Source organism: Dipodomys ordii, unplaced genomic scaffold, assembly GCF_000151885.1.
Source record: "Dipodomys ordii isolate 6190 unplaced genomic scaffold, Dord_2.0 Scaffold25, whole genome shotgun sequence".
NCBI classification, from domain to species: Eukaryota; Metazoa; Chordata; class Mammalia; order Rodentia; family Heteromyidae; genus Dipodomys; species Dipodomys ordii.
The window spans coordinates 9,844,416-9,871,369 of NW_012267241.1; the positions used below are offsets into that span (position 1 = coordinate 9,844,416).

Genomic DNA, 26,954 nt, shown 5'->3' on the forward strand with positions numbered 1-26,954 from the left:
TACACTACTTCAAGCTCATGGATACTGCTTATTTTAAAAAATTATATCACTGGAATATAATTCTTTAGAACATATTTTACTTATCTAAGTGATTTCTTGTATTTGTATCATGCTAGTAGTAGGGACTATAGTAAATAATTTATGTTGGAGATAGGGAGTATTTTCTTTACATATGTATGTTTCAAGCTTTTCTTTTAAGATTTGTTCTTACTGTTTTTATAAAGGTGATGTACAGAAGGGCTACAGTTACATAAGTCAGGTAAAAAAGTATTTTCTTTTAGGACAATGTCACTTCTCTTGCTCTCTCCCTAGAAGCTTTTCTAAATAAAAAAAATGTAAAGTGTATTTATTCAAGGAAATTTGATGCTCTTGCAGGATGGTTCTGAGGAAAGTAAAGATAAGAGCAAAGACAGAGATAAGAGATTGACGGATAATATCAGTGATAAAGTCCATTCTTCCTTGTTAGCCAGGCTTCCTCGATGCTCTCTCCCCTCCCCCAATCCTTCCTTCATTTCTTTCCTCCTACTGTCTTTCTATCTCCTTATCAAACCAACAGATTAACTAACCCCCAAATAACCAATCACTTTCAGCTAATATTTACTTTAGCGCCATCATACTTTGAACATCTTCACACAAATTATGAACGTTTGCCATCTATGTTTTGATAGGACTGTATAAAATCTTTTAGTCATTTAGATTCTTAAACACCTCATTAAAAAAAATCACCTAACAAATACTATCAAGTGAAGAGGAAGACTATAAACCCTGTGTTTGAATTCTTTGCTTGCTCTGTTTCAATATTGACTAAATGAATGTGTGTGAGAGAGAGGAAGAGAGAGAGACAGAGATAGAGACAGAGACAGAGAGGTCAGAGAGAGAGAGAGAGAGAGAGAGAGAGAGAGAGAGAGAGAGAATGAGAATAGGAACTTCTGAACTGTGCCCAGTTATTTGACAGCCGTTCAAAGACTGTGGCTGTGGAAACTCTGGAAGGCTGCAGCCTACAGGGACACTGGCCCTATCTGTGATGTGTGCTATTATTAGTGGCATTAGTGAAAAGACCACTTTGAGCTGATTCATCAGTGGAAAAGCAAGAAGGCAGGTAGGATGCTAAATTTCCATGCCAATTATCCTGGGTATTATAACCATGGTGAAAATGAGAGGTGGTTCTTAGGGACTCACTGGATACTTTGAAAGACTGGTAAACTTTGAAAGACAAAAAATTAGTGTATGGAGAGAACTGGCCAAGAACAAGCCTGACTTCCAGGTCTGTCTGGAAGGCACTCAGAGACAAAATAGAGTAGGAAAGTCAAAAAAAGCAAGAGAGCAGGTGAGAAGAGAAGAGAATTTTCAGTGTTGTTCCAGGGTGTGTTGTGTTCTTGAAGCAAAAAGTGAAGAACGTACATGGAAATGGTCACACTGTCCACCAGTTATGACAGTGGCATCACTAATGATATTCTTCTAATCTTTATCAATGAGTGCTCTTCAAACTTACAGCATGCACTGCAAGATTGTAAGAGATACTTTTCAAACAGTTTTTGCTGAAAGAGTGACTACTTCGACTCAAGAATACATTAAAGTTGAATGAAGTGGTACTCACTAGATACTATTTTGAAAATGAACTCTACAATTTGTGGGTGGAGATGGAGGGAAAAACTAGGAGAGAGCAAGGAAAGGGGTGACATTGTCCCCCCCCAATACACTCTTTACCTGTTATGCAGCTGTAATCCTTCATATCAACTTTATATTGACAACACAAAAATTAAATAAAAAAGAATGAAAGCTGGGGTCCCTAGCTTCCATTTTGCATCAATGACCTGAAGTATCTTCTCCTACAGTTATTTTTCAGTCACCTTGGATGGTAAGTTATCGCTGATAAGGTGTTTATAAGGGAGGATGGAGGAAACTGCCCCAAAGGACAGACAACCCATCAGGCAACACTGATTTGTTGGCTCTCCTCAAAGGTGGACTTGGTCACAACTCCTACAACTTCTCAGGAATTTTGGAGAACAAAGATGGAGATAGTGGTTACATCTTTGTCTGGGATTGTTTAAATACCACACCTACCCTCTCTGTCTTCCTGGTTCTTTGTCTATTTAAACCTATAGCTCCTGTTGGTAGCTTGCCCATAACTGAACATGGGCTGTTTATTCAGCCTCTTTCCACAGATGCCCACATCTTGTAATAAATCTCCTCCTTCTGCCCTTTGCCATAATCATCTCTTTATTTGGCATATAGGAATGAGTGCCCAGACCTGACATGTGGAATTCCTGGAGTTCAGAACTAAGATCTCAAAACTCTGGCTACAAGATCAAACCCCTAGCTCCCTTCCAATGATGCCCATGCTGACTACTAGGGAACATTCTAGAAAGGACTGTCTGGCCTCCAAGTATTCAACGCAATATCTTGGGGGGCCCATCTTTGCCTTTTTGATTTCAGGTCCTTCCTTCACCTAGAGGAATTCTTCTTAAGAACTTCTTTCTTGTTAGCCGGCCTTCCAACCCCTCTAATGGTATTGACAATTGTTTAAGATTCTTCTATTAAAACCTACCCATCCCTGGCTCCACAGCCTTCTAAACATTGACTTGGCAACTAAGGTGAGCGGGTTTGAAGGTACATGCCCACATTCTGTCCACCCTACACACACACACACATACACACACACACACGCACACACACGCACACACACACGCACAAGGAGTTTGCAAACATGACACAAATGTGTTCATAATAGTCATACCATGTAGTGGAAATGTGCTGAGGTGGAAAACCAGATTGTAGTTCCAAGAGAAATCATTTATCTGGCTACAAGCTGGTCTGATAGAAGTACCTGAGCTGCTACACATTTTGGATGACTTATAAAGGCCATGTGAAGATGACATTTACATTGAACTAGAATTCTTTCCAGCTGCAATTTAAAGACTAACTAAACAGATACATTGATAATTAAATATTTTAACCAGGAAAATTTTTCTTTTTCTTACTCAAAGGCAACTTGCTCAAATCTTAAAAAAAAAAAAATCAAACTAGGTGGTCAGATAGGTTTTAAAATAGAAAGCTGGTCTTTTATTCTCTGCTTATTTGTGCATCCATACTCTGTGTGTGTGTGTGTGTGTGTGTGTGTGTGTGTGTACTGGGCTTGATTTCAGATCCTCAGGCTCTCCCTGGGCCTTTTCTAGCTCAAAGTTGATGCTCTACCACTTGATCTACATCTCTACCTCCACTTCTGGCAGTTTGCTGGTTAACTGGACATAAGAGTCTCAGGACCTTGAGTCTCAGGAACTTTTGGGTCCCATTTGGCTTCAAACTGGGATCCTTAGATCCTAGCCCTTGAGTAGCAAGGATTACAGGCATTAGCCATCAGCACCCAGTCCTACAATTCTTAATGGACCCTTTTTTTTGGGGGGGTGTTTCTTCCTGCTTCTGGTGCCACATCTTCCTTTTTTAAGCCCAGGAGGGTTTTTACATTCCCCTTCCAACGCCCTCCCCTCCCCCCACATACTACTCATCTCCAGACTTTCTAAGAGCAGTTAACTTCTTTGTAAAATTTCCCTCTGCTCCTTTGACATGTAAATTTCCAGGTCTCTAGCCTGTGTTACAATCTAAGAATGACTTTCTTAAGTCAACACTTGGATGTAATCCTGGAAGTCAGAGTCCTATCTCCTAGTTGCCTAGGGAGAGGAAGTGTTGGACTTCTGATTGCTTACAATTAGCAATTGCTTAATCACAGGACCAAGCTCTCAGCTAAAGACCTCTGGTAATTTTCAACTAGCCCTCCAGGGCTTAAAAACCTGCCTATCTATTGTTCCAGTGGATTTGAAGTTAATCTCTCTCCTTATTGCAACAAATTTTAAACGTAGCGCTGTCTGATGCTGCTTTTCTTTCAAATTATTTCTAAAGCAGAGGCTGGTGGATTCCTTTGCTTTTTGTATTAAAATATTTCTAGACAAATTTAAGTGAACAAATTAACAAGTTCCTCATTGTTCTCTGTGTAGACAACACAGATTCCTGGAAGAATCTGTGTTCATTACATTCAAAGACTTATTACATGTGATTCTGACCAAACTCAGTCAAAAAATTAATTTAAAAGAAATCAAAAGAAAGTTCAAAAATCTGAAATTAGAAATTCTTGCACATGCATAGCATATCTGTAAGCTCTCAATCAGTTGTGTTTAAATCATTTTGTGATCAGCTGAGTGTTTACTTGCCCTTAATTTTGTGAAAATCGACTTCCCCAAAAGCAAAGTGAATATCCCTAAAACCAAGGGAAAAGCTAATGTGCTTAGTACAAGTGATAAAGCAAAAATTTTAGAGTCACTGAAAGACGGCATGTCTTTAGGGGCAGCTGGGTGGCATTATGGGAAAAATGAATGGAGTACTGTACCAAACTATGTAAATCCAGAACATTCTTTTCTGTATACCATAGCATCTCCTGAAAACCATATACCACTGGACACCAAGAGTCTATCTACTTTTGAAGTCTACATGATAATGTTGTCTGACAATAGTTTTTAGTTTGTTTTTTTTTTTTGGTCAACAGATATTAATATTAATTATGAGTTTCACTATGACATTTTTTATTTGTGTAAATATAGTGCACATTAAAAAATCATATTCATGCCTCTAGTATCCTATCTCCTCTATTAGCCCCTCTCCCTTCTCTCATTGGTCTTCTTTCTCTTTCCCAACAGTCCCCATTCTACTTTCATGCCTTTGTTTGTTTTTTAAACCATGATTCAGCAGATGGAAACAAACATGAGACATTTATCTTCTGAGTCTGGGTTATCTGCTTTAACATGGTATCTCTAGTTCTGTTCATTTTCCTGAAAATGACAAAATAGCTTCCTTCTGCTGATAGAGCTGGGGCCATTTATATCTTTTTCTAACTATTTAAATATATCCATCTGTCTGTATGCCATTCTGCCTATCTAGATTGCTCCTTGTGAAGACATTCAACTGTTTGGTCAAGTGGAATTCTACTTTGAGAGGACCTTCCTAAAATTGAGCTGAACACATTGCTCAAACCAATGCATTATTAAGATCATGTATGTTTATCTGTCTTTGACTGACATCTGAAAGTCTTTCCTATATCTGGGGGAGACAGATGTAGATGTGTTGGGCTTGGCTTGCTTTGTTGTTTTAATTATCAACCAGTAGAGCTTATAAGACCATTGAATAGGCATCATGGCAATCCCAGGCAGTTTTCATAAAAGGTACAGATAGAATTTGGGATATGAATGCCCAATTATCCTATATCTCACTATTTAGATTTAGAGTTGTTCTGTTTCTATGACTACAAAATTGGTCTTGCTTTCTTTGAGTCAGGCAATTTTGAATCAGTAACATTAGTTGCACAATATCTCTTTATTCCTGCCTGGTTTTGCATCAGGAACAGGAGAAGCTGTGTACCTAAGTTCAGCTAAATATCTACAAAATCATGAAATAAGGATGTTTCTGTAATTTTTAGTGAGCCAGCTGCTACACTCTTTAGTGGTTCAAAAATAAGTTCCAAGATTTCTGCCAGATTTCATTTTTAAAAAATAATAACTACTAATATTTTCTCCATGCCCAACAGAACACTAGTCTAGGATGTAAGAAATCTTCTCTTTTTCATTCTTGTTCTACTTTGGATTTTGTTCAGATGGGCAAGTTGTGACAAGTTTTTGAGCGGTTTTCCCCCAAGTATAGTTTCTATACATTTCCAGCTACTGTCTATTTAAATAGACAATGTATTTTTCTAAAATAATCACCTATTATTGTCAATCAACACATAAGCAATTCTATGTATTCTATGGGGTACAAGGTAATGTTTTGATCTATACACATTGTAAAAGGTTTAATCAAGCTAATTAGCACATCCATCCCCTTACTAACTTACTGTCTTGAGGAGAGAATGTTAAAAATCTGTTACTTTGGTGCTGGGAAGGTGACTCAGTGGTAGAGTGCTTCCTTTGCATGCATGAGGCCCTGTGTTCAATTCCTCAGCACTACAATAGCAGAAAAAGCCAGAAGTGGCGCTGTGGCTCAAGTGGTAGAGCAGTAGCCTTGAACTGAAGAGCTGAGGGACAGCACCCAGGCCCAGAGTTCAGGCCCCACGATGGACAAAAAAAACCCCTATTACTTTAATAATTTCTAAATATACAATACATTTTGAGCCATAGTCACACACAGTGCAATAGAACACTAAAATTTATTGCTCTGGTTTGAAACTTGGGCAAGCAATATGTGGCTTCTTGTTCACAAAGATGTGAATTCACACAAATGATTATAATTCTAGGGGATCGGTGATGGATTGGGGTCAGTAAAATTCAGACTGAAGTAATGGAACCAAATGTGGCTTATGGTATTGGAAAGTCTTGGGTGAAATTGCCACAAACACTTTAAGGTCATTTTTATTTTAGTTTTAAATTTTTATTGTAATGGTGATATACAGAGGGGTTGCAGTAATATGTACATTTCTTTTTTATCAGTATCTCCTCTTCTCTCATTTTCTCCCAGATTTTCCCCCTCTTTACTTTCCTCCCCTCCAAGCTGTATAGTTCAGTTCCAATATAGTGGCTGGTATCACTGCTTAGACCATTTCTGTGTTCCTCTTCCCCTCCCCAAATCAGATAAACATATATAAGACAAAGGGTATTCAAATAAAAAACAATGACAAAAGGGAATAAAACAAAAAAAAGGAAAAAGAAAGAAAGAAAATAAAGAACCACAAACCATGCAATAATAAAAAAATCCTCTTGTTTATATTTCTTGGAGTTCATTTCAATAAGCATCATTTTATATGATCATATGCACATATGCACCTTGTGAGCAGATCTGATCCTCTACTAAGAATATCCTCCTTTGTTCTCACTGTGTGAATGTTTGGAATGCCGTTTAATTAATCATGTCCAAGTGTAATGTCATCTTTAAAGTAGTGAAAAAATAGTGAAGAGTGTGATTGAGATTCCCCACACAAAGTTTAATTTTCTTTCCTCCTAGTTAGTTCTAATACTTCCTTGGTGGTGGAAATGATAAATGAAAATATCAGTCTTATTATCTGGACCTTTATCTTCTTTTGACTCTCATTCTTGCAAATCACTTCTAATCTTTAGAAAGAAGGTTAATTTTTTTTTCTCCTTCTGTTTTCGGGGAAAGAGGCTTATATCTCACTCCTATTCTTCCTTACTCATTTCTCAGGGAGGAGAAGTCCTTTAAAAAGAGAATTAAACTTTTTTCTTTATAATACTTGAGATAAGTTCCTTATAAATAAAAAATAATCTATAAATGATATACTGCCATCCAATTAATTATATAGGAACTATCCATTGACATAAACCCATAGTTTTTGTTTCATAGATTCTCCAGTCGAGTTAGGAGTTATTCTTATCTTGGTTTCCTTTGAAAAAAGTCACTCCTTTTGTTTTCCATGTATGTATGTGCATATTTATTGAGACAGGGAGTTCCCTGTGCTGCAGGGATTAGAGTTATGTGCAATCTGGTTCTTCTTCTATGTTTAATAAACCCCACTTGTTTGTAGGACACATTCTCTCATCCATATGTGTTAGAAATGACAGGTGAAAGTTTGTCCAGTATCCATACTTAAGTCTTTTTCATATGGCTGGGAGAATTAAACCATTCATTTCACACATTTTACCTAGTGCCTTCACTATGCCAGCCACTGTGATAGTGCTGACATACACCCTGGAGTTTAGTGGAATGGAGTAATGTCAAGACTAAGCATTGCTTCTCAGGTGTCTAGGTGTCTGTGTGTAGACATAAATCTACAAGTCCATAAACATTATATATACATATATATATGTAATATGGAATGTGGTATGAATTATGGAAAAAACCTGACTTTCAACCAATATGAGAAAATTGACAAGTGCATGCTTTATGAAAGGGATTTCAGATATTAAGGAAAAGTAGAAGTGCCATAAGGATTAAATGGTTATTTCTAGCCTATCCACAAGTAATCAATGAAAATTATAGGGAGTTCGTTAGAAGTTCCATACTTACTCATCTCTGCAAACAGTTGTCTTCTTTCTGCCATGGTATTTCCTCTTTTCCCACTATCTTCAATCATTCTAAGAGACAAAATAATACAATATGTGTCATCTTCACACTCAAATAGCAATTTTAACTACAATTACTGCATTTGTACCATAATTTAATTTTAAACATAAATAAATTCCATTTAATTTTAAAAAGAATACAGCTTTCATTTCAGTTATCTAAATCAATGTACATGTTTCCATGTACAATGTAGTGGTTGAAAAGGCATATAGTATGTGTGTGTGTGTGTGTGTGTGTGTAGTGCTGGTCCTAGTGTGTGAATTCAGGCCCTGGGCACTGACCCTGAACAATTTTATTCAAGGTTATTCCTCTACCACTTGAGTCACACTTCTGGGTTTTTGCTGGTTACTGAAGAGTCGCATGCACTTTCCTGCCTGACCTGGCTTCAAACTGTGAGCCTCAGAGCTCAGCCCCTTAAGAAGCTAATATTGCAAGCATGAGCCACTAACACCCTGCTAATTTTTATTTTTATTACCATAGCAGATAACCTTATGCCATAAGTGAATACAACATAATTGTTAGGTGCATCACTTCATATAGAGTGTCTGTTTTGATTTGGGGAACATCTCTGAAGATGGCAGGGCAAACTGTATGGATCCTTTTCAGAGCTGGTGAAGATGAGAGTCTCATGGATTCAGCAAATGAAAGACATGGACCCGGGGACTCCAGGACCGACCAGTCTGTCTCCCACCCTTATTCTTCTGCCACGTGTCTCTGTGTACTCCAACCCCAATTGAGAAGCAGATGGTTTTCTACTACTCATTTTTAATCTGAATGCTTGCAATTTGTCACGATTTTCCTATCCATAACAATTTCACACAAGGTGACTAGGTTCATATCTCTTTCCTCGGCTGTACCATTATTGGTTGTGAAACTATTTAGAAATATGAACAAAATGTCAAGGTTAAGAGACAATTAAATAGATACAAAAACATTAAAACTTAGCTTCAGGAGAAAGTAAATGATGAAAAAGCTAATAGAAATGTTTAGTTCTATTGGTGGCCTTGGACTAAATATCAAAGGTTTGATGGGTTGATGGAACTGAATTTTTATTATATCTAATTGAACTTTTTGTTCCTACCGGGGAATGAACCCAATAGGATCTTACACATGTTAGGTTAAGTGTTCTACCCCTGAGATACCTCCTCAGGCTTTTTAACATTTTGTTTGGGGATAGAGTCAGTTCTCAAATTTGCAGTCCCTCTGCCTTAGTCTCCCAAGTAGAATAAAAGGTGTGTCCTAACAAACACTATGCCAGGCAGCTACTGAATTTTGTAAGACTAAAATATCTTCTCTTATAAATATGAGCACACATATGAATACCCTCATAACTTCCATGCCAGTTCATAGGCATTGTGAACCTAGGCATACCTGCACATCTTTCTGGGTTTGCAAATGGGCCCTTCTCTTTCTCAAATGCAAGCTGTGTCCATGCCCTTTGTGTGTCTGGACTATCTCTGCCTAGCTAAGTAGTTGTAGTCACCCTTTAGGCTTCAGAAGGAGCTTACTTTGAAATCTCCCCCAACTCTATGACTGCCTGGATTTCATGTCTTTTTTTTTCTAAACCTCCATAGAGACCACAGCACTTTTGTCTTGATGCATCTTTTCTCCCTGCTGTGGATGCTCCAAGAAGCACACTAAGAATCAAGTCAAAATGCCTGCCCTCAAGAGGCTTACATTTTAATTATATTTCTAATATCTGACACACTAGCTAAGTGAAATCCAAATTGTACCAGCTTCAGAGATTCATTATTTGAAATAAGATAAACTAATTTATGTTTATTATCATCTAGGCTTATACATTTTCAAGAAGACCAGGTTTCATGAAGTAGAAATAGAACAAGATTCAAATGACATGAATGCCAAGGTTTGGTCTATTCACCACCATTTTCTTTGGTTAATTAACTCATAAAAGGGCCATTAGTTACAGAGTGCTATATATTCTTGCTTCTAAGTAAAGTGTGCAGTTTATGAGGAAAAGAAGGAAGAACTCAGTGGGAAATAGGAGGTAGAAAATATAATTATCAGTATAAAAAGGGAAATAGTACATTTCTCATTTTGCCCTCAGAGACTTCTGGGAAACAACACTTTTAGACTATTTAGTTATTACACATTAATCTTAGTCATCATGACAAAAGGAGGGAGGATGCTAGTTAAAATTGGTTCAATAAATATGTTAGAAACAATAACAAGAAAGAAAAACCATTTGAGTCCTTATCTTGGGGTTCATTTCACCCAACATCAACTTATCTGACCGTTTCTGCTTGACTCAGACATATACTAGTTATTGCAAATAAGGGAAACCATGGGACCTATGTTTCTTTGAGTCTGGTTTACTTCACTTAATATAATTTTTTCCAAGTCTTTCCATTTCCTAACAAATGGAGGCATAGAATTCCATTGTGTATACAGACCATTGTGTATACACATTTTCTGATCCATTCATCTACTGAGGAGCATCTGGATTGGTTCCACATCTTAGCTGCGCTGCAATAAACATAGTTGCGCTGGTAGCTTAGTATGGTCTTGTTTGTGATCATTCGGGTAAATGCCCAAAAGTGGGATTGCTGGGTCGTGTGGAGGCTTTTGAGGAACCTTCATACTACTTTCCAAACCATGGTATAACCGCTGTTTTCACTGTATTTTATGTTGGTATAATTTGTGGAGGGGAAGGGGAAAAACAAATCGTTTAAATAGGGATACAGGTGGACCCATTGCAACAATGAGATGTACAAGACCTTATGTTGAAAAATGAACTTTACAACTTTGATGAGGGGGGGAGGATGAAGACTAAGGGGGCAAGGGGGAAGTGGGGCTGTGGGGGAGATGGGAAGGGATGGTAAGGGAAACAAAGGAGGAGGCAACAATGCTTGATAAGAAATGTACTCATTACCTTGCCCATGTAATTGTAATCCCTTTGTAAGATATTTTCACAATAAAAAAATTAAAATACAAAAAAATTGGTTCAATAGAGGGACTCTTGAACAAAGTGGTTAAGAATAAGGGACACTACTGTGGGCTCTTTACTAGTCAGTCTAACTTTGACCCTCTGTGTGTTTAAAATGCATAGTATTAGACCATGTCCTCATCATTAAATGAATGATAAGCCCTGCCAGTGTTCCCTTTATTAGAATTCAGTCCCAGGGATTATACAGGACATATATAATTTATTTGTAAGAAACCATCCATTTATTTATAATAAATAATTATAAAGTAGCTATCTATTCTCAGACACTTTGATAGTTTCCTGAGATCCAAAGCATCATAAGACATAATCCTTGTCTCTAAGAACTCTCAGTTTAGAAGGGAAAACAAATTTTCCTAATAAATATTTATTTAGTTTGGTGTATTATATATCATGAGAGCATGCACTGTTAGTTATAGTTGTTTATATCCAGGAAGATCTAAGACAGACATCAAAGAAATGATAATTCTGGCACAGAATGTTAAAAGGAGAAATACGAATTTTTCACGTGGAAGAGTAAAGAAAAGACAACAATAGTTAGAAAGAATCATGATTCAGAAAACCCCACAGGTCTTTAAAAAGCTCTGGGAAGCGAGTTGTTGACCATTGCTGGATCCAAGTGTGAGTAGAGGCATTGGAGAGATGAGGAGGAATGAAATCTAGAAAGTATATGACTACATACTATATGATTACAGGGCTTTCATACATAAGAGAGACTGAGATTCTACAGAGCAAATGGGAATCTGACTTACAGAGGTTTGGAGTTTGAGAAAATTGCTTCATTCTGTTGAATGAAAGAAAGACTTGGTATCAAGAGAGTAGAGGTTGGAACTTATGATTAAAGGAAAGTCAGATCTGTTGGATATTCTGTGATTCAGGAACAAGACTATTATGTCTTTTGCTTGAACATTGATCTAGAAGAGATTTAGGAGACACGTGGAAGTTACTTAGTGATTGTCAGGTCATGTGGAGATGGCATGTCCCATGTTGGGAAATAATCTGCCTCCATTGTGATAATGAATTTGTAAGAGAAAGAGGGAAGGTCACAAATGGCTTCTTCCAATGCAGTCATCCAAAAGGAGCTGCACAATTTGACATCAAGGGCTCCAGCTCTGCCCTATATATAGAGAGGAGTAAAATAAAAGAACGGTTGAGAACCAGCTAGAAATGAAGAACAAATCCAAAAGTAAGTGCAGTTACTAAAAGAAATGTGAATTTTAGCCTAGTGAGAAGAAATTTATTTTGAAATATCATGTCATTAAGTTACCTCCTGCATGAGGCTTCTTGAATGCAACAATGCTCATAATAAATACATTATACATAATAAATAAAGAACCCCAAGATATGGACTCAAATGGTTTTTCTTTCTTGCGATTGTTTCTAACATATTTATAAGATGATTTCTTTGTTGTTTTGTATGTCCCTCCCCCACGGTATAACCCCAGTTTTCACTGTGTTTGATGTTGGCATAATTTGTGGAGGGGAAGGGAAAAAACAAATTGTTTAGATAGGGATACAAGTTGACCCATTGCAACAATGAGATCTACAAGACATTATGTCAAAAAACGAACTTTACAATTTTGACCCATTGCAACAATGAGATATACAAAACATTATGTCAAAAAAGGAACTTTACAACTTTGGCTATGGGGGTGGTGGGGAGGGGAGAGGGGAGGGGATGGGAAAGGGAACAAAGGAGGAGGCAATAAAGCTTGATAAGAAATGTACTCATTACCTTGCTCATGTAATTGTAACCCCTCTGTACAGTATTTTCACAATACTGTGAAATACTGTGGGCTGGGTGCTGGTGGCTCATGCCTGTAATTCTAGCTACTCAGGAGACTAAGATCTGAGGATTGCAGTTTGAAGCCAGCCCAGGAAAAAAAGGCATCCTGAGACTCTTACCTCCAAATAACTACTCAAAACTGGAGATAGATCTGTGGGTCAAAGTTCTAGAAATCTAGACTTGGAGTAAAAGAGCTCAGGAACAATTCCCAGGCCCTGAGTTCAAGCCCCACAGCTGCAAAAAACAAACAAACAAAGAAGCAAAACAAAACAAAACCAAAAAAATCCCGATGCTTGAATTCCAGGCCTCGTGCTCTTGCTTGGCTCTTTCTCTCAAAGGTGGTACTCTACTGTTTATAGAAATGCCACCCCTCCATGTCCTGCTTTTTGCTAGTTAATCAGAGATTAGAGTCTCACAGACTTTTCTACTTGGCTGGCTTCAAACTGCCATCTTCACATCTCAGCCTCCTGAGTAGTAATATCCCCTGGCACCTGGCTATTAAGAACATTTCTATTACCCAGGATACAGAAGACACTTTAAAGATAGAAGCTTGAGTTAATGATGTCTTAGATTTGCATAACTTTCTGAATATTTTTAAATGCTTCACCCTTCAGCACCCTTAACCTTAAGGGAGACATTATTAGTCCCCAACTATAAGCGAAGTACTTAAGAATTAGAAAGGGAAAACAACTGAACACAAAGTATTTTTAGGTCAGGCAGGACATTAAATTCATTTTGTTGTTGTCTTAATTCATAAATTCCTAGCCTAGCAGTTGTTTCTATTCCATACACATGAAAGATTTTCTGAAATTAAAGAAGATAATCAGACTTGGTGATTAGTTACCAAGGGACCAGGGAGAGAATTGAGAAGGGTAGCTGTTCTCTCAAATTTCACTAGAAAATTCCTTTTGTGTGATTTCTTAATGGACACATCCTGGTTTAAAACACAGTTGTGCTGGACATAATCAGGGAGATTAAAATAATTCCTGGCATCTAGATTATATAAACCCAGACACATATAAACAAACCAACTCGCACACTGCTTCACGCTGTCACACTTTAAGTCCACAAAAGCAAAGCAATATTTTCAGAAATGTCTGGCTCTGTTTAGCTTCTGCTTCACTTTTGCAAACACTTGAGGACTTGCAGACCTTGTGTTTAATATGGGGAGACTGAGCACACATTTCATTTTCCCTCCCCTTTTTTCCTCCAGGTGGATGACCAGAAAACACTGGTTTCAGCAATCACCAACGATTTAATACCTGAAGTTAATAATTACAACGAAAGTCACTGCAGCTCCTTTCTTCATTTAATTGATTCCACTGGTGGCCTATTAATGCCTGTTTCCCTTTTTGCTAATGAAGAAGGCCTCTCATATGACTTTCTCAAATTTACATTCTAGTCTCAGACTTTGACAGTGTAATAAAAAAGTATTCAGAACTCTTTCTTGAGGCAAAATTATATTTTGCCTATGTTATTTATTTCCTAGTCCTTTATCTACATGAGACTGTAAAAATAGGAAAATGCTTATTAAAATAAATGGTTATGATGGGTTTGAACACCATCTCCCATTCTTGGAATTTGGTTTATTTATTTATATATGTATGTATGTACTTATTTACTTACTAGGAGTATGCTTTAATCTACTTTTTTTTTAAGCATAATGCATTATGGCCAATGTCACCCTCTCTATTACTCTTTTTTTCATGGTTAATTGAAGGTAAGAGTCTCTTGGATTTGCTGCCTGAACTGCCTTTGAACTTTGATCTTCAGATCTCAGCCTCCTAAGTAATTAGGTTTACAGATCTGTGTCACTGGTGTCCAGCTACTATCTTTCTTATCTACAACTCTTTATTGTAATTAACAGTTAGATGGTTTCTTAGGTATTTTGGTTTTCTTTCTAAATTATTTACCGGGACAGATTTCAGCGGTGGATGTCTATCTTTAAAGCCTGTGGCTTTATCAAAAATGTAAATGGTGGATGGTACTGACTCTGAATTAAGAGCTGCCCATTTGTCCTTTCAAAAGAACCCTAAGTGCTTCCGGGGTACAGTTAAGGCTCAGCTAGAAATATGAATTTGTGTGCACATTAGGTTCTATTTTTAAGCTGCTTTGCAATATATTTCTGTTGTTTGTTAAAACATGCTTTGAACTGAGGGAGAAGTTAACTGTTGGGAAATGTAACTGTGTATCAACATATGAATATGTTGACATGGATACCTAATGAAGCAACTTTTAAGAAATAGAAAATGTCCTCAAAACACCGATTTTATTCTGAACAGAACTATTCCTAGTGCTCTTTCAAATCAAGAAGGAACTTCCTGTGGTGGCATAACGCTGTAGAAGAGGTTTAAAGAAAAAGGTTGGGTTCCTTTCATTTGATTTTGTTTGTCTGGAGAAGAGGCTAGGACTCCTGCTCTTTAGCAGCTGGTATACACCATGCTGACATCCAGAACTTAGGCAAAGACTGGGAGAAAACTGGCATAGGTCACAAGCAAGCTCTGGGAAGGATGATAATCAAAAATCAGACTGTTATGTGATGTTCAGAGTTATCAGAATGTCTTTGAAGAACTGAAGAGCCCCACGTACATGGATCAAGACAAACTTAGAGGTCCCTGGGGAGGTTTGGCCAGGTCTAGATGATACTCTCCAGGGGCCACATGTGGAGGTCATCTTCCGAGATCAAGATGACAGAGGCAAATGACAGCTAGAGGATAAGGCAGGTGAGATGGATATCAATATGTAGGATAAACAGGTAGGAGAATGTCAGTAAGTCCATTGCTGTGCATCACAGTTTCAGAATCAACAACACAGAATAGAGGAGTAAAGAGTTTACGTGCACGCGCACGTGCGCGCGCTCACACACACACACACACACACATGCATTAAAGGAAGGTAAAAAAGGAATATGTGTCTACTAATTTTTGAAAAAAAATCTCATTCCTTTTGTATTTCTGAAAATTTAGTTGAGGCAGAACAAATGTTTTAAAAAGTATAAATCTGAGGAATTCTAGCATTCAGAGGAATTATTATTATTTTTAATAAACATGCTTTTAAAGTGAGAAACATGTTTCACAACTTGAGATGACATTGATTACAATGTTTTCTATTAACAAATTGCTTTAAGTGGCAAAACCTTTGTACAAAAATAATAATTTCTTAAAATCTAGCTTAATATGCAAGACATGGAATAAATTAATGAAGTTAATTATTAAATTAATTAATATTATTTTGTCTCTCCTTTTTCCTATTTAAATTTCCTCTTGGTAAATATTCACAGTAGATTAAAAAAAAAACCAATTCAGAAAATGACAATGACATTGCAGGGACAAGAATGTAGATGCCAAAAGTAAATAGGCCACATGGAAAAGAAACAGGCAAAAGATGTGTGCAGCCAAGAGTCATGGCTACCAGAGCTGTCACAGTAAACAATGAGATTTGCACACTGCCGTCTTTTTCCCTAGACAAGAGTGGGCTGGAATGACAGAAGTACAGAATGGAAAGAGAGGAAACAGAGGCACCTCTATTTCTTGCTTCTGGATCTGTTTCTGTGAATTAGAAGGCCCTCAGTTATGCCCTTCCATTGAAAGCAATTTTGTCTGAAATTAAGGGAAGACTTGGAGAAATCTGTTGAGAGAGCCATGGCTCTAAGCTGATGCTTGCCAAGAATCTAAGTGGGGATGAATTGCTGGTGGGAATGTGCCTTCCTTTTTAAGATTTGGACTATCTAGGCCTCCTGAGTCATGCTGGGGGGGCAGAGGCATATGCTTGCGTTACAGGGCAGGAAGGGACTTAGTTCTTTCACCGAGTGCCATGACAATAATAATCAATATTTAAGTGTTTCCTCTGTATGAGTTGGCTCGGAACAAATTGTTTTCATGTATTATTTTATTTCTTGTATCTTATTTCTTACTCTAATTCTGAGATAGGTCATATTCTCTCACCTTGTTTATAGGTGGGAAAATGAAGGCTGACAAGGTAGATAGAACAGAGACCCTGGCCTTAGAGATACTCCTGTAATACCCAACGAATACTAGAATTTGTGTGCCTGTTATCTTCCATACCAAAAAGACTTTAAAGATATATAATTAAGAATTAATTACTGGGCCCAAGGTAATTTTGAGAGTCCCTGCAAGTAAAAGATAAGCCATGGAATGCAGGTGGCTTCCTAGAAGCTGGAAAAGATGAGGAAAAAGGTATACTCCAGAAGGAAAGTAGCCATGATGAAACCCTGATTTTAGCACACTGTGACCCTCTGTGGACTCCTGGATTGATAGAACTCTAAGAAAACTCATTTGTGCTGCTTTAAATCACCAAATTTCTAGTGACAATTTTTATCATAAATTTATCACAGCAACAATAGGAAGGTAAGACAGCTGAGAAGGAGGAAGAAACTTCCTTAAGATCATATTACTGGTAGTTACTGAATTAGGATTTGCACTTTTACAGTCTTCCCAGAAGCAAAGTATTTGATCACCATGCTCTCTGACTTCCTTATTCTTCTCTGGTCTTTGCAAGCTCTGAAAGGTCATTGATTAAGACCACTTATAAAGTCCTGTCATGATCTTATTTTATCCCCATGTAAAGTGATGTTAATATTCCCTGATGCTTAGAGATGTTAAAAAACTGAAATTTGAACCTCTATCAGTTTGACCTCAGTCTAAGTTTTTAGCTCTTTCATTCTATCAAAATATAGGTTTGGTCAACATTTAGTGAGTGCAGTATCTTCTGTATGCCAAAATAAAACACAAATTTGAATATTTTGTATCTCAGAAATTCTTAGATACCTAAATGGCTGATACAAGAATCCCTATACCAACTATTTTTCCTGGAGTATTCCAGGCAGTCAGTGGTAAAATCTTAGATATAAAGTTACCATTGACACAAACTCTTTCACCAAAATCTTAGTAGTAAGGCTATAGTTATCACTATATATCAATCAAACACTGTGTGTGTGTGTGTGTGTGTGTATCTATATATTACAAACTCTGTTCACTTGATGTGGGCAGATATGTAGAGGTAAACAGACTAACAATATTTCAAAATTATTACATTTTGAACTATCACAATAGAAGAACCACTGAAATAAACTATCTGAATGAGAAAATGAGTACAGAACCCCAAATATTCTGAAACTTTAAAATAACCTCACAAGGGGCATAAAAATGAAGACAATGCTACAAGAGCTTTATAAGCTCCAAAAGCCAGAACTACGGTACATTACATTTATATCATACACACTATGTTAGTGTACTATAACATAAAGGACAAAGTGACAATACAGTAAAACTGTGGGTCTGCCCAGAGAAGACAACAAAGCTAATTTTTAAATTATCACTACACGCATTGTGCTTCTTCGATTGGTGATTCCTGTACTTCGTGTCACTCCACCCCCACACCACTGAAAACAGTTAGAAGAATGAGACAGATATTGTGTGTGTACTGGTTGTGGTCAAATTGCATGAACAGCCCTGTGGCCATGGGGCAAGGGGGAGGGGGAGGGAGGTAGGAGGTGGGATGGGAGATGGGAAGGGAAGGGAAGGGGAAACAAAGGAGGAGGCAACAATGCTTGATACGAAATGTACTCATTATCTTGCCCATGTAGTTGTAACCCCTCTATACGGTATTTTCACATACACACAAAAATAAAGATGTATATGGATGGCAAGTAAGTACCTATAAATCTGCCAAAATTATTACAGACACAGAATTTTGAAAATTATAACCAGAGGAGTTATCACTACATGGCAAAGAGGGAGCAACTGGGATGATCAAATACTCTAGTAAAATGTAAAATGGTGGGACCAGTTTGAAAAACAGTGTACCAATTTCTGAAAAAAATTAAGCATGTACAGGTATATATGTGTGTATAAAACACATATGTATATATGTTTATATATGTGTCTACATGTGTGCAGTCTACATATGCCAGTATATACTTATATGGGTATATATATGCCTATATGTGTATATATACACATATAGGTATATATATATGTCTATATGTGTGTAGGTAAATATATGTCACTATACATATTTTTATGTGCCACTATATCTATGATCTATCTATATGTATATATACACTCCCATTTATTATATGACCTTTTAATATGCAGTAACAATAGAAAATTAAATATATAGAAGGCAAGATGGGACACAAAGACAGAGTGGGGTATCTCTGGCTGTTTTGCAAAGAGAGACAGAGTAAAGGGAGTGCCATAAAGAGTAGAACTGTTTGTCCTCTGAGCTGAGGTGCTAGATGCAAATCTTTGGTGTACCTCAGGGAAGAGTGGAGGAGGGACATTTGAAAACGCGGCCTAGGCAGATTACCCTGTCTTCCTTGAGCTCTGTTTATAGAAGGGTCAAATTCATACCTAGTAGCCTGCCTTCTGCTTTTAAAAATATATAAATAGTTTGTTTCATGTCTGAGAGATCTGAGAATGTGCAGTTGCTGGGTTTTTGTGTTGGAGGTGAGTGGTGTAATGCACAAGTAAGTTACCTCCTCCAATAAAGAATGAAAACATAAAAAAAGAAACAAAAAAGAAAAATCACATTGGGGATGCACGGATACATGTGCACTCTGCCACTGTGAAGACTGAAGTGTTCCAGATTCCAGCCTCAGCCTGTGATTCACAAAACAAGGGTCCCTAGCCCGGTGAGAACACAGCACCGACTTAGGAGGAGGCTCCGACAAAGCAGGAGGCTGAGTGTCCCAGACTGAACAAGCAGTTCTTTTTCTCACAAAGCCTCATGCCTAAGGGTACTCAAGCCACTTCCTGATGGTGCTGGGCACTCAGACCCTTGGCCACCACTCCACTGTCATTCAAATACATCAAGGCAGTGATGCACTTAATAGCACCTCTGTGATTTCAAAGGCTTAATGAGTCTAAACTACTCCCAGGAAATCATTAGGCATCAAGAGGGTAAAACACACGCACACACACATACACCACACACACACACACACACACACACACACACACACACACACCTCAAAGCTGCTGTTGTTTTTAAAGCTCCAAAAGGCTGTTGGAAGGGATTCTGGGACTTTGGAAGCGCCCAAAATGCGACAACTAGTATTCTTTGAGCTCACATCATGTAGACATCAATCTCTGTGAGCTGCTTCATTACCACGAATCAGTCCTTTCTGCTTACATGGTTGTATGAGATCAAGCCATTTCAATAAAACCCAGAACCTGACTTACATTTCACAGGCAAAGGAGCACAATTCAGAAATGAAGAGGTCAGACCAAGAAGTTTCTCCCCATTCCCTTCCATTAGTAACAGGTGTTTGTAAAGACTCTTACAACTTTTCATTGCCACTTGGTGAGGACAATGAAATTCAGAATGTGAATAGCAAAGCCAATATCAGAGATTTTTTTATCTTTCATAATTTACAGACCTGTTTTGATGAGCCAGGACCTTTAGTGTAGAACTCCTTCCTTTCTTTTCATTAAAAAAATTACCTTAACTGGGTACAGTATTCTTGGTTGATAGTTGTTTGTTTTTAGGGCATGGCATACATCATTCCAGGCTCTTCTTGCTTTGATTGTCTCTGCTGAGAAATCTGAGGTGATTCTGATTGGTTTCCCTTTATAGGTGATTATCCTTTTCTCCTTGACAGCTTTAAGGATCTTTTCCTTGGTCTGAGTTGATCCTGTGTGGATTATAATGTAACGGTGGGATGTCCTATTCTGGTCTGGTCTATTTGGGGTTCTAAAAGCTTCTTGTATCTGAATAGGCCTATCTTTTTGTATGTTTGGGAAGTTCTCTGCTAGGATCCTGTTAAACAAATTTCCTAGACCATTAACTTCTGCTTCTAGGTGCTCCTCTACACCCATTATCCTTAGATTAGGTCTTCTGATGGTGTCTTCCAGGTGTTGGATAGATCTATCATATTTCTTGGATTTGTCTTGGATGGTTGTATGCTCTTTCTCTATAATATCTAGGCTGTCTTCAATCCCTGAGATTCGATCTTCTGCATGGTCTAACCTGCTGTCAAGACTCTCTACTTTGTTTTTTATCTCGTTCCCTTCTATGCAATTGTAACCCCTCTGTACAGTATGTTCACAAATAAAATTAAATTAAAAAAAAACAAAACAAAAAAATTATCTTATGTAGTTGTACAAAGGCGTTGCTATGAATCCAATACATCTTGATCAATGTCATCCCTTTCATTATTCTCACCCATTCTCCCTCATTCTTCTTAATTTTGTAGGATTTACAGTGAATTCTTAACTGAATTTTCCTCATCATTCAGCTACCTCTTTTCCTTTGAACCCACCCCACTCCTTTAAAGTATTTTCTTCCTGGTGTTTGTTTTGCTGTTATTTGACTTTGTCTTTCTAAAGAATTACACTATTTGAGTTCTCCCTTGAATCTACCATATTTAAGTTAATATACTCATATATACTTGCATACTACCCAATGGATTTACTTACAAGTTTATAAGCTAAATCTAACTTCCAAGGGAAATATGCAGTATGGGACATTTGACATGGGATGTCAAGTATGGGGATAGTAAAGAATGAAAATCTTGGAGTTTGTGATTGTCATTATCACAATGGTCTGCAGATGTCTTTTCAACCAAGCAAGTTATGGCCAATAGCACCATCTGCCTGAAAATGTCTTAAATTGAGCTATTGCTTTCCAAGGTGCGCTAACAGTTTGCAAAGAAACTCGGCTAATGCAATCATGAAGCAAAAGAGCTTTTGTAAATGTGGTGGGTTTTTGCTCATCCAAAGGAGGGTTATAAGACTATCCATGACAGTTTAGAACAGAAAGTGAACTTGAGCGCTCACCTCCAAAGCAAAAGGAAAAAGGATGATTGGTTTTATGTGTTTTAATGTGTCATTAAAATACATCAGATGAGATTTAATATAATGCCTGCTTATAGTCTAAACCAAGAATCAAGATCTGTTTAAAAAGTTTGAGCTAATTACATAGTCTTTCTGTAAAACTTGTCAACAGTTACTTGCAACATGATCTTGGAAAGCTTCTTTAGGCATGGCATTCAGCCTTCATCCTTCATTTATATGCCACTTCATGCTCTGGGCTCTTTCAAACAGGATTTTTCCAGTAGCATTAACTATGCACAAAACTTTAGGTACATGGGGTCTGAGAAAGGGCATTGGTAGTACATGGTCATTTCTCAATCTCTCCTCTAACAGACATACTACATGGACACAGCAGAAGACAGAGTGACAGATGAGGACAGCAGAGAGAAGGAATACAAAAAGGGACAGTAAGGAAGAGGGTAAAGAGAGAGGTGTACAAAGGAGGGTGACACTCCCCAACCTCTCAGCCTTCAAAAGGTTTCCAAACAGCCTGGTTTACTTGTTAATCTGGAATTTCACTTATCCACATTTTGGATTGTAAACAACCAACATAGACAACTTTGGTTTGAGCAAAAATACATACATAATTCAACTGACGCTCCTCTTTTGCTGCACTGCATTGTGCATGTGTTCCTTGGTTTAAATCTTGAACTTCTACTATTAGAGCTAACTTTTATTAACCATGCCTGTTGTGTCTTAACACCTCTGTGGCCAACTAAGATGTTTTTCTGAATACAACAGCAAGTAAAAACAGGATGGATTTCCCACTGCCTTTAATTTAAAGTCTGAATCCTTAAAAATAGCTTTGTGGTTCCTGAGCCATCTGGCTCTTAGGTTCATCAGAGGTCAGTGTCTATGTTCACACAGCTTCCGCACACTGCCCTCACACATGCCCCCGAGCCTTTCCTTCTGTTCATTCCTTTGCTTGGAATAGTCTTTATTTTCCTAGTGCATATTCCAAAATCTGGCCAATTCCAATTAGGATCTCTACTCATTCCAGGGCAGAATGTGTTAATTTCTCTAGTATTCTTTAGCTATGTGCTTTCATAAAGCTCCCATCATTTCATCTTACAACAATTATTATGATTGTAGTCACAAAATTCTTTATGAACGGTTTCTTGGTTTTTCTTTTGTGAGGTGTGTGTGTGTGTGTGTGTGTGTGTGTGTGTGTGTGTATGTGTGTGTATGTTAGTCTGTACTACTCAAAGAGTCTGCTGTGGAATGTGCTGTCTATAATGTTCATTAGCACCATGAATTCTGGGAATGAATACAGGTGGACAGGCATTTTAGTGACTGTAGACTTATTGAATGACTTACAAATGCCAGGCAGAACATGAGCAGAGTTATGTGCCCAGGAGTTAAAACAACTTGAGTAGTAATGAGGAATATTAATTTTTATAGCAAACACACAGGATGGATCAGAGATAGGAGTGGCAAATCCTGGAAGATTTGCTCTGGAAAAGCCAGCAGTGAGGACTCTTAAACAGAGAGCTATGCCTAGGAACTACAGCATTCCCATTTCTAAACGGTCTTGGTTATACAATACACAACTGAGTCAGATGGAACCAAGAACACACACTTAGAATAAACTGAGAGGAATATTTCACTCCTCTTCTTATGGCTTCAAATATTCTCTCAAGAGATATGGTAGAAGTGGTCAAAGAAAATTGTCTTAGAAATAATTAGGATTTCCCTTAAGTAAGTGAGGTTTTCCCATCATTTTACAAAACAATTTTGCACATATAGATCATTAAAAAAACTCTTTGTTGTTTGTGGATATGCACTTAGACAACAGCCTTCATACAACTGATTCAATTTCTTTTCTAAATGTTAGATAGATGGTTGATGGTTAAAATAGTTTTATACATATCCAAAATATACATTCCTATTTCAGTTCAACTCCAAGTGTCTAGTTTGGATAACTCTGAATATTTTCTTAAAAGCCAAAAATTCTAAGAATACTCATACTTCTGCTATTGAGCTGTTAAAAATGAAAAACAATTAATTTTTACTACTTTTTAAAGAAAAATTTTTATTATTAGATTTAAGTAGTTGTTCAAAGGAGTCACCATTTACCAAAGCAGTTTATGAATACAATATATCTTGATCAGTGTCATCCCTTTCAATTTTGACTGGAGACACTTTCTTTGTAAGTCATAGAAGGTGACAAGCATTGCCCTGAAGCATCTCATGTTCTTTCTGACAAGATGAAGAATGTAGGAAAGTAGGAAGTAGCAAAGTAGGAAGATCAGATCGTGTGAGAAACAGAAGCACAGATATTCCCTAGATTTTGTCATTTCTAAAACCATGAAGACAATTTAAGTGTTCAACTTCACTACTGAACCTCCTCTCACTATTTCTAGGCAGAGCTTAGGTGATTTAGTGCATTCATACAATTTTTGTTCAAGATGTACTTTATTTCTCAAAAATTCATAAAGCTGTTCTTCTAAAAGTATAACTTAGAGTAGCCTAAGAGCATTTTGGAAAATGGCTTTTCATCTCAATAAGTTCAAGGCATTTAAATGCAGCATGAAATTTCAGAATACTGAAAATTTTACCTTTATAAGACCAATTCTGTCATCTCAGCCCACTCCAGTGGTTTTAGGATATGGAATTTGATTTTGTCAGTATGGTTAATTGTCCATGATGTCTCCCTTTTCTGTGACTTCATTTTAAGATCTATGACACAATGACCACGAAATTCCCATTAAATTCCCCATTTGATGACAATGTATTATCTGTTTACTGTCATAGCAATGGGAAATATACATCCTGAGATATTTCTCTGGGTAGACTTACTAATATTAATTATATACTATATAACATATTAATTACATATAAATAATAAGTATAATTCATAATATATATAATTCAAATATATGTATATAGTCATATATAATTCATTTGAGAACATCCTCCCACAGGTTTTTTTTTAGAAATATTGAACCAATGGAACAAGTGACAAGTAGTGCATGCTCATGTATGTACAGTATAGGAATACTCTTTAGGGGAAGTCACACTTTATAGAGTTTAATATTATATTCCTCTCTTGCAAGCTAACTCTGAACCAATGAGAAGGTAGAACCATAAAGTACAGTATGCAGTCATTATTGTTTCTGAAAACTATGTATGTGCAGGGTAGGGAACTAGAATTCCCAACCCTCTGTCACAGACATATTTACTCTCAGGTTAAGTTTTTTATATGTTGAACGTTCTTTTCCTATTGACTTCAATTTTTTTGGAGAAGAAGCTCAAACACTAGAAAGGCCTTAGAAAATCTGTCTTTGGAGGAGGGTATCCCATATGAGATAATAAAAGGAGAAGTGAAAGTTTTGTCTGAATAGGACAGCTTAACAATAAGGTCTAGACTTTCTCCTCTGGCTGGAAATAACAGTGTGTATTATATATCATGAAACAAGGAAATGAAGTAATAAAATGAATTTTTAAGAGCCTCATTCATTAGTGATCACAGTAATGATAAAAGGAAATCATCAGCAAAAAATCCAACTTTATAACATCTTTGTGATTTTGGTATATGATGCTTACCCTCCATTTCTGTAGTGCCTAGCATATAAGGCTGCTAGTCTTAGCAAATAAAATATATTTTCTTATATTCTATTGGACATATGCTTATGAAAAATCATACATTTTTGTTGTCAAGGTGATGTGCAGTTACATAAGTAAGATAATAAGTATATTTCTCTTACCCCTTCCCTCATTTTTCTCCTACTTTCCTTCCCCTTCGCCTCTCTACCCCCAAGCTGTACAGATATTTCTAACATATTGTCTTGTATATATCACTGTTGCATTGGTTCCCCTATCATTCTTTGTTTATCTGGATTTAAAATTTAACTGGGTGTCTTTTATTTTATTTGGCATTCCTACTAACACAACAATCAAGAAATATTTTTTGAGTGTTTTTATTTTCCTTACTTGGCATAATAGTCTTTTATCCATCTTTCTAGTTTTTACTTTTGCTGTGAATCTTTCATTTAGCTGAATTCCTCTACTTGAGCCAAGTGGAAGTTGGCTTGGTGAGGGAAGGGAAGATTCTAGTACACTCTGCTGCCTACTACCCTTACTATTGGAAATACACTTTTCTAGCCAGGCACTCTCACTTTTGGTGAGAAAGGATTTGCTTTGGATTACATCTCACCAATGGTAGAGGACTTTGCAGTACATACATGAGTTATATCACTGAACTTAGTTTATAAGCTTTATTATAGGAAAGGATGCCATGCATTTTCCTATTCAGAAAATACTATTATTTTAAAGATAGATTATTAGTTGACTCAACAAGGTAAAATAAAAAAAGCAAAATAGTTGCTATGAAAAAGTATTAGGGAACACCACCCCCACTCCCAACTATTTCAAATAAGTCATTGATATTCAGGCTTTCCTGGAATAGTTTGAAAATCTAGTCACCATGGTTTTTGTGAAAAAGATAGTACAAAGGTTGGCAAATAAATACACTTATTTCCTTCCCAACCCCTAGCCTGTAGGGTACTACCAAATGAAGATAAGTAAAGAGGGAACTAATCATTTGGTAAGAACAGAAAACACCAAGAAATACAGAAGGAATAAAGAAATTAAGACTCTACCAGGTTTTCCTAAACTCTTAGGGAATGGACCACCCTCCAAGAATATTTCAACCATCTTCATCACCCTTCATCCTCCATGTCATTTCTGCAATAAGAGAGAAAAACCCTCCACAACTAATATCTGTTCATTTTTCATCTATTCCTTAATGCAATAAAGAGTTAAATATGTTGGACCAAACACAGTATGAGACAATGGTGACACATGTGGTAAACAAGACAGAAATAGCTTCTTCCCTTAGGGAACTTAACAGTCGTAGTAGAAGGAAACAGATACTCAAACTGATTACAAAAATAATTCATGATCGTTTCTATAAAAGATACTTAGAGAAGGACAGTTACTGTAAGCACTATCTCATACAGAATGATCTTTGCCATCATCACTATCATCATCATTACGTACTATGTATCATACATAATACAAAATATTGCACATCTTCCACATCTAAAATGCATACAAGACTTGGAAAATAAAAGGTTGGTAGTATTATCATAATCATACTACCAAGACTATTGCTAATATTTTAAAAAGTAAAAGGAAGCTTCCTCTTTGTAATCTTAACTGTCTTCCAAGGAAGCCATGGAAATACTCTCTTTGTACTGCTAGCATCTTGCTACATTGGAGTATGAAAGCTGAGAAGAAGAACAGAAGAGAGCAAAGTTTCTACACCTAATAAGATGACGCTGTTTATATTCCTAAGAAGCTGAATGCC

General features: G+C 37.0%; 1 protein-coding gene across 6 annotated transcripts in view; it reads right to left on the reverse strand.

Moving 5' to 3' along the window:
• The window catches only part of Dtna (dystrobrevin, alpha), a 328,938-nt gene that overhangs the window by 119,216 nt on the left and 182,768 nt on the right, over positions 1-26,954 (reverse strand). For all 6 annotated transcript variants that reach the window (XM_013014905.1, XM_013014910.1, XM_013014907.1 and 3 more), the window contains one exon: positions 7,999-8,066. In XM_013014905.1, coding sequence (XP_012870359.1) covers positions 7,999-8,065 — 67 coding nt within the window. In that variant the 5' untranslated portion in view covers position 8,066. The remainder of the gene's footprint in view (positions 1-7,998; positions 8,067-26,954) is intronic.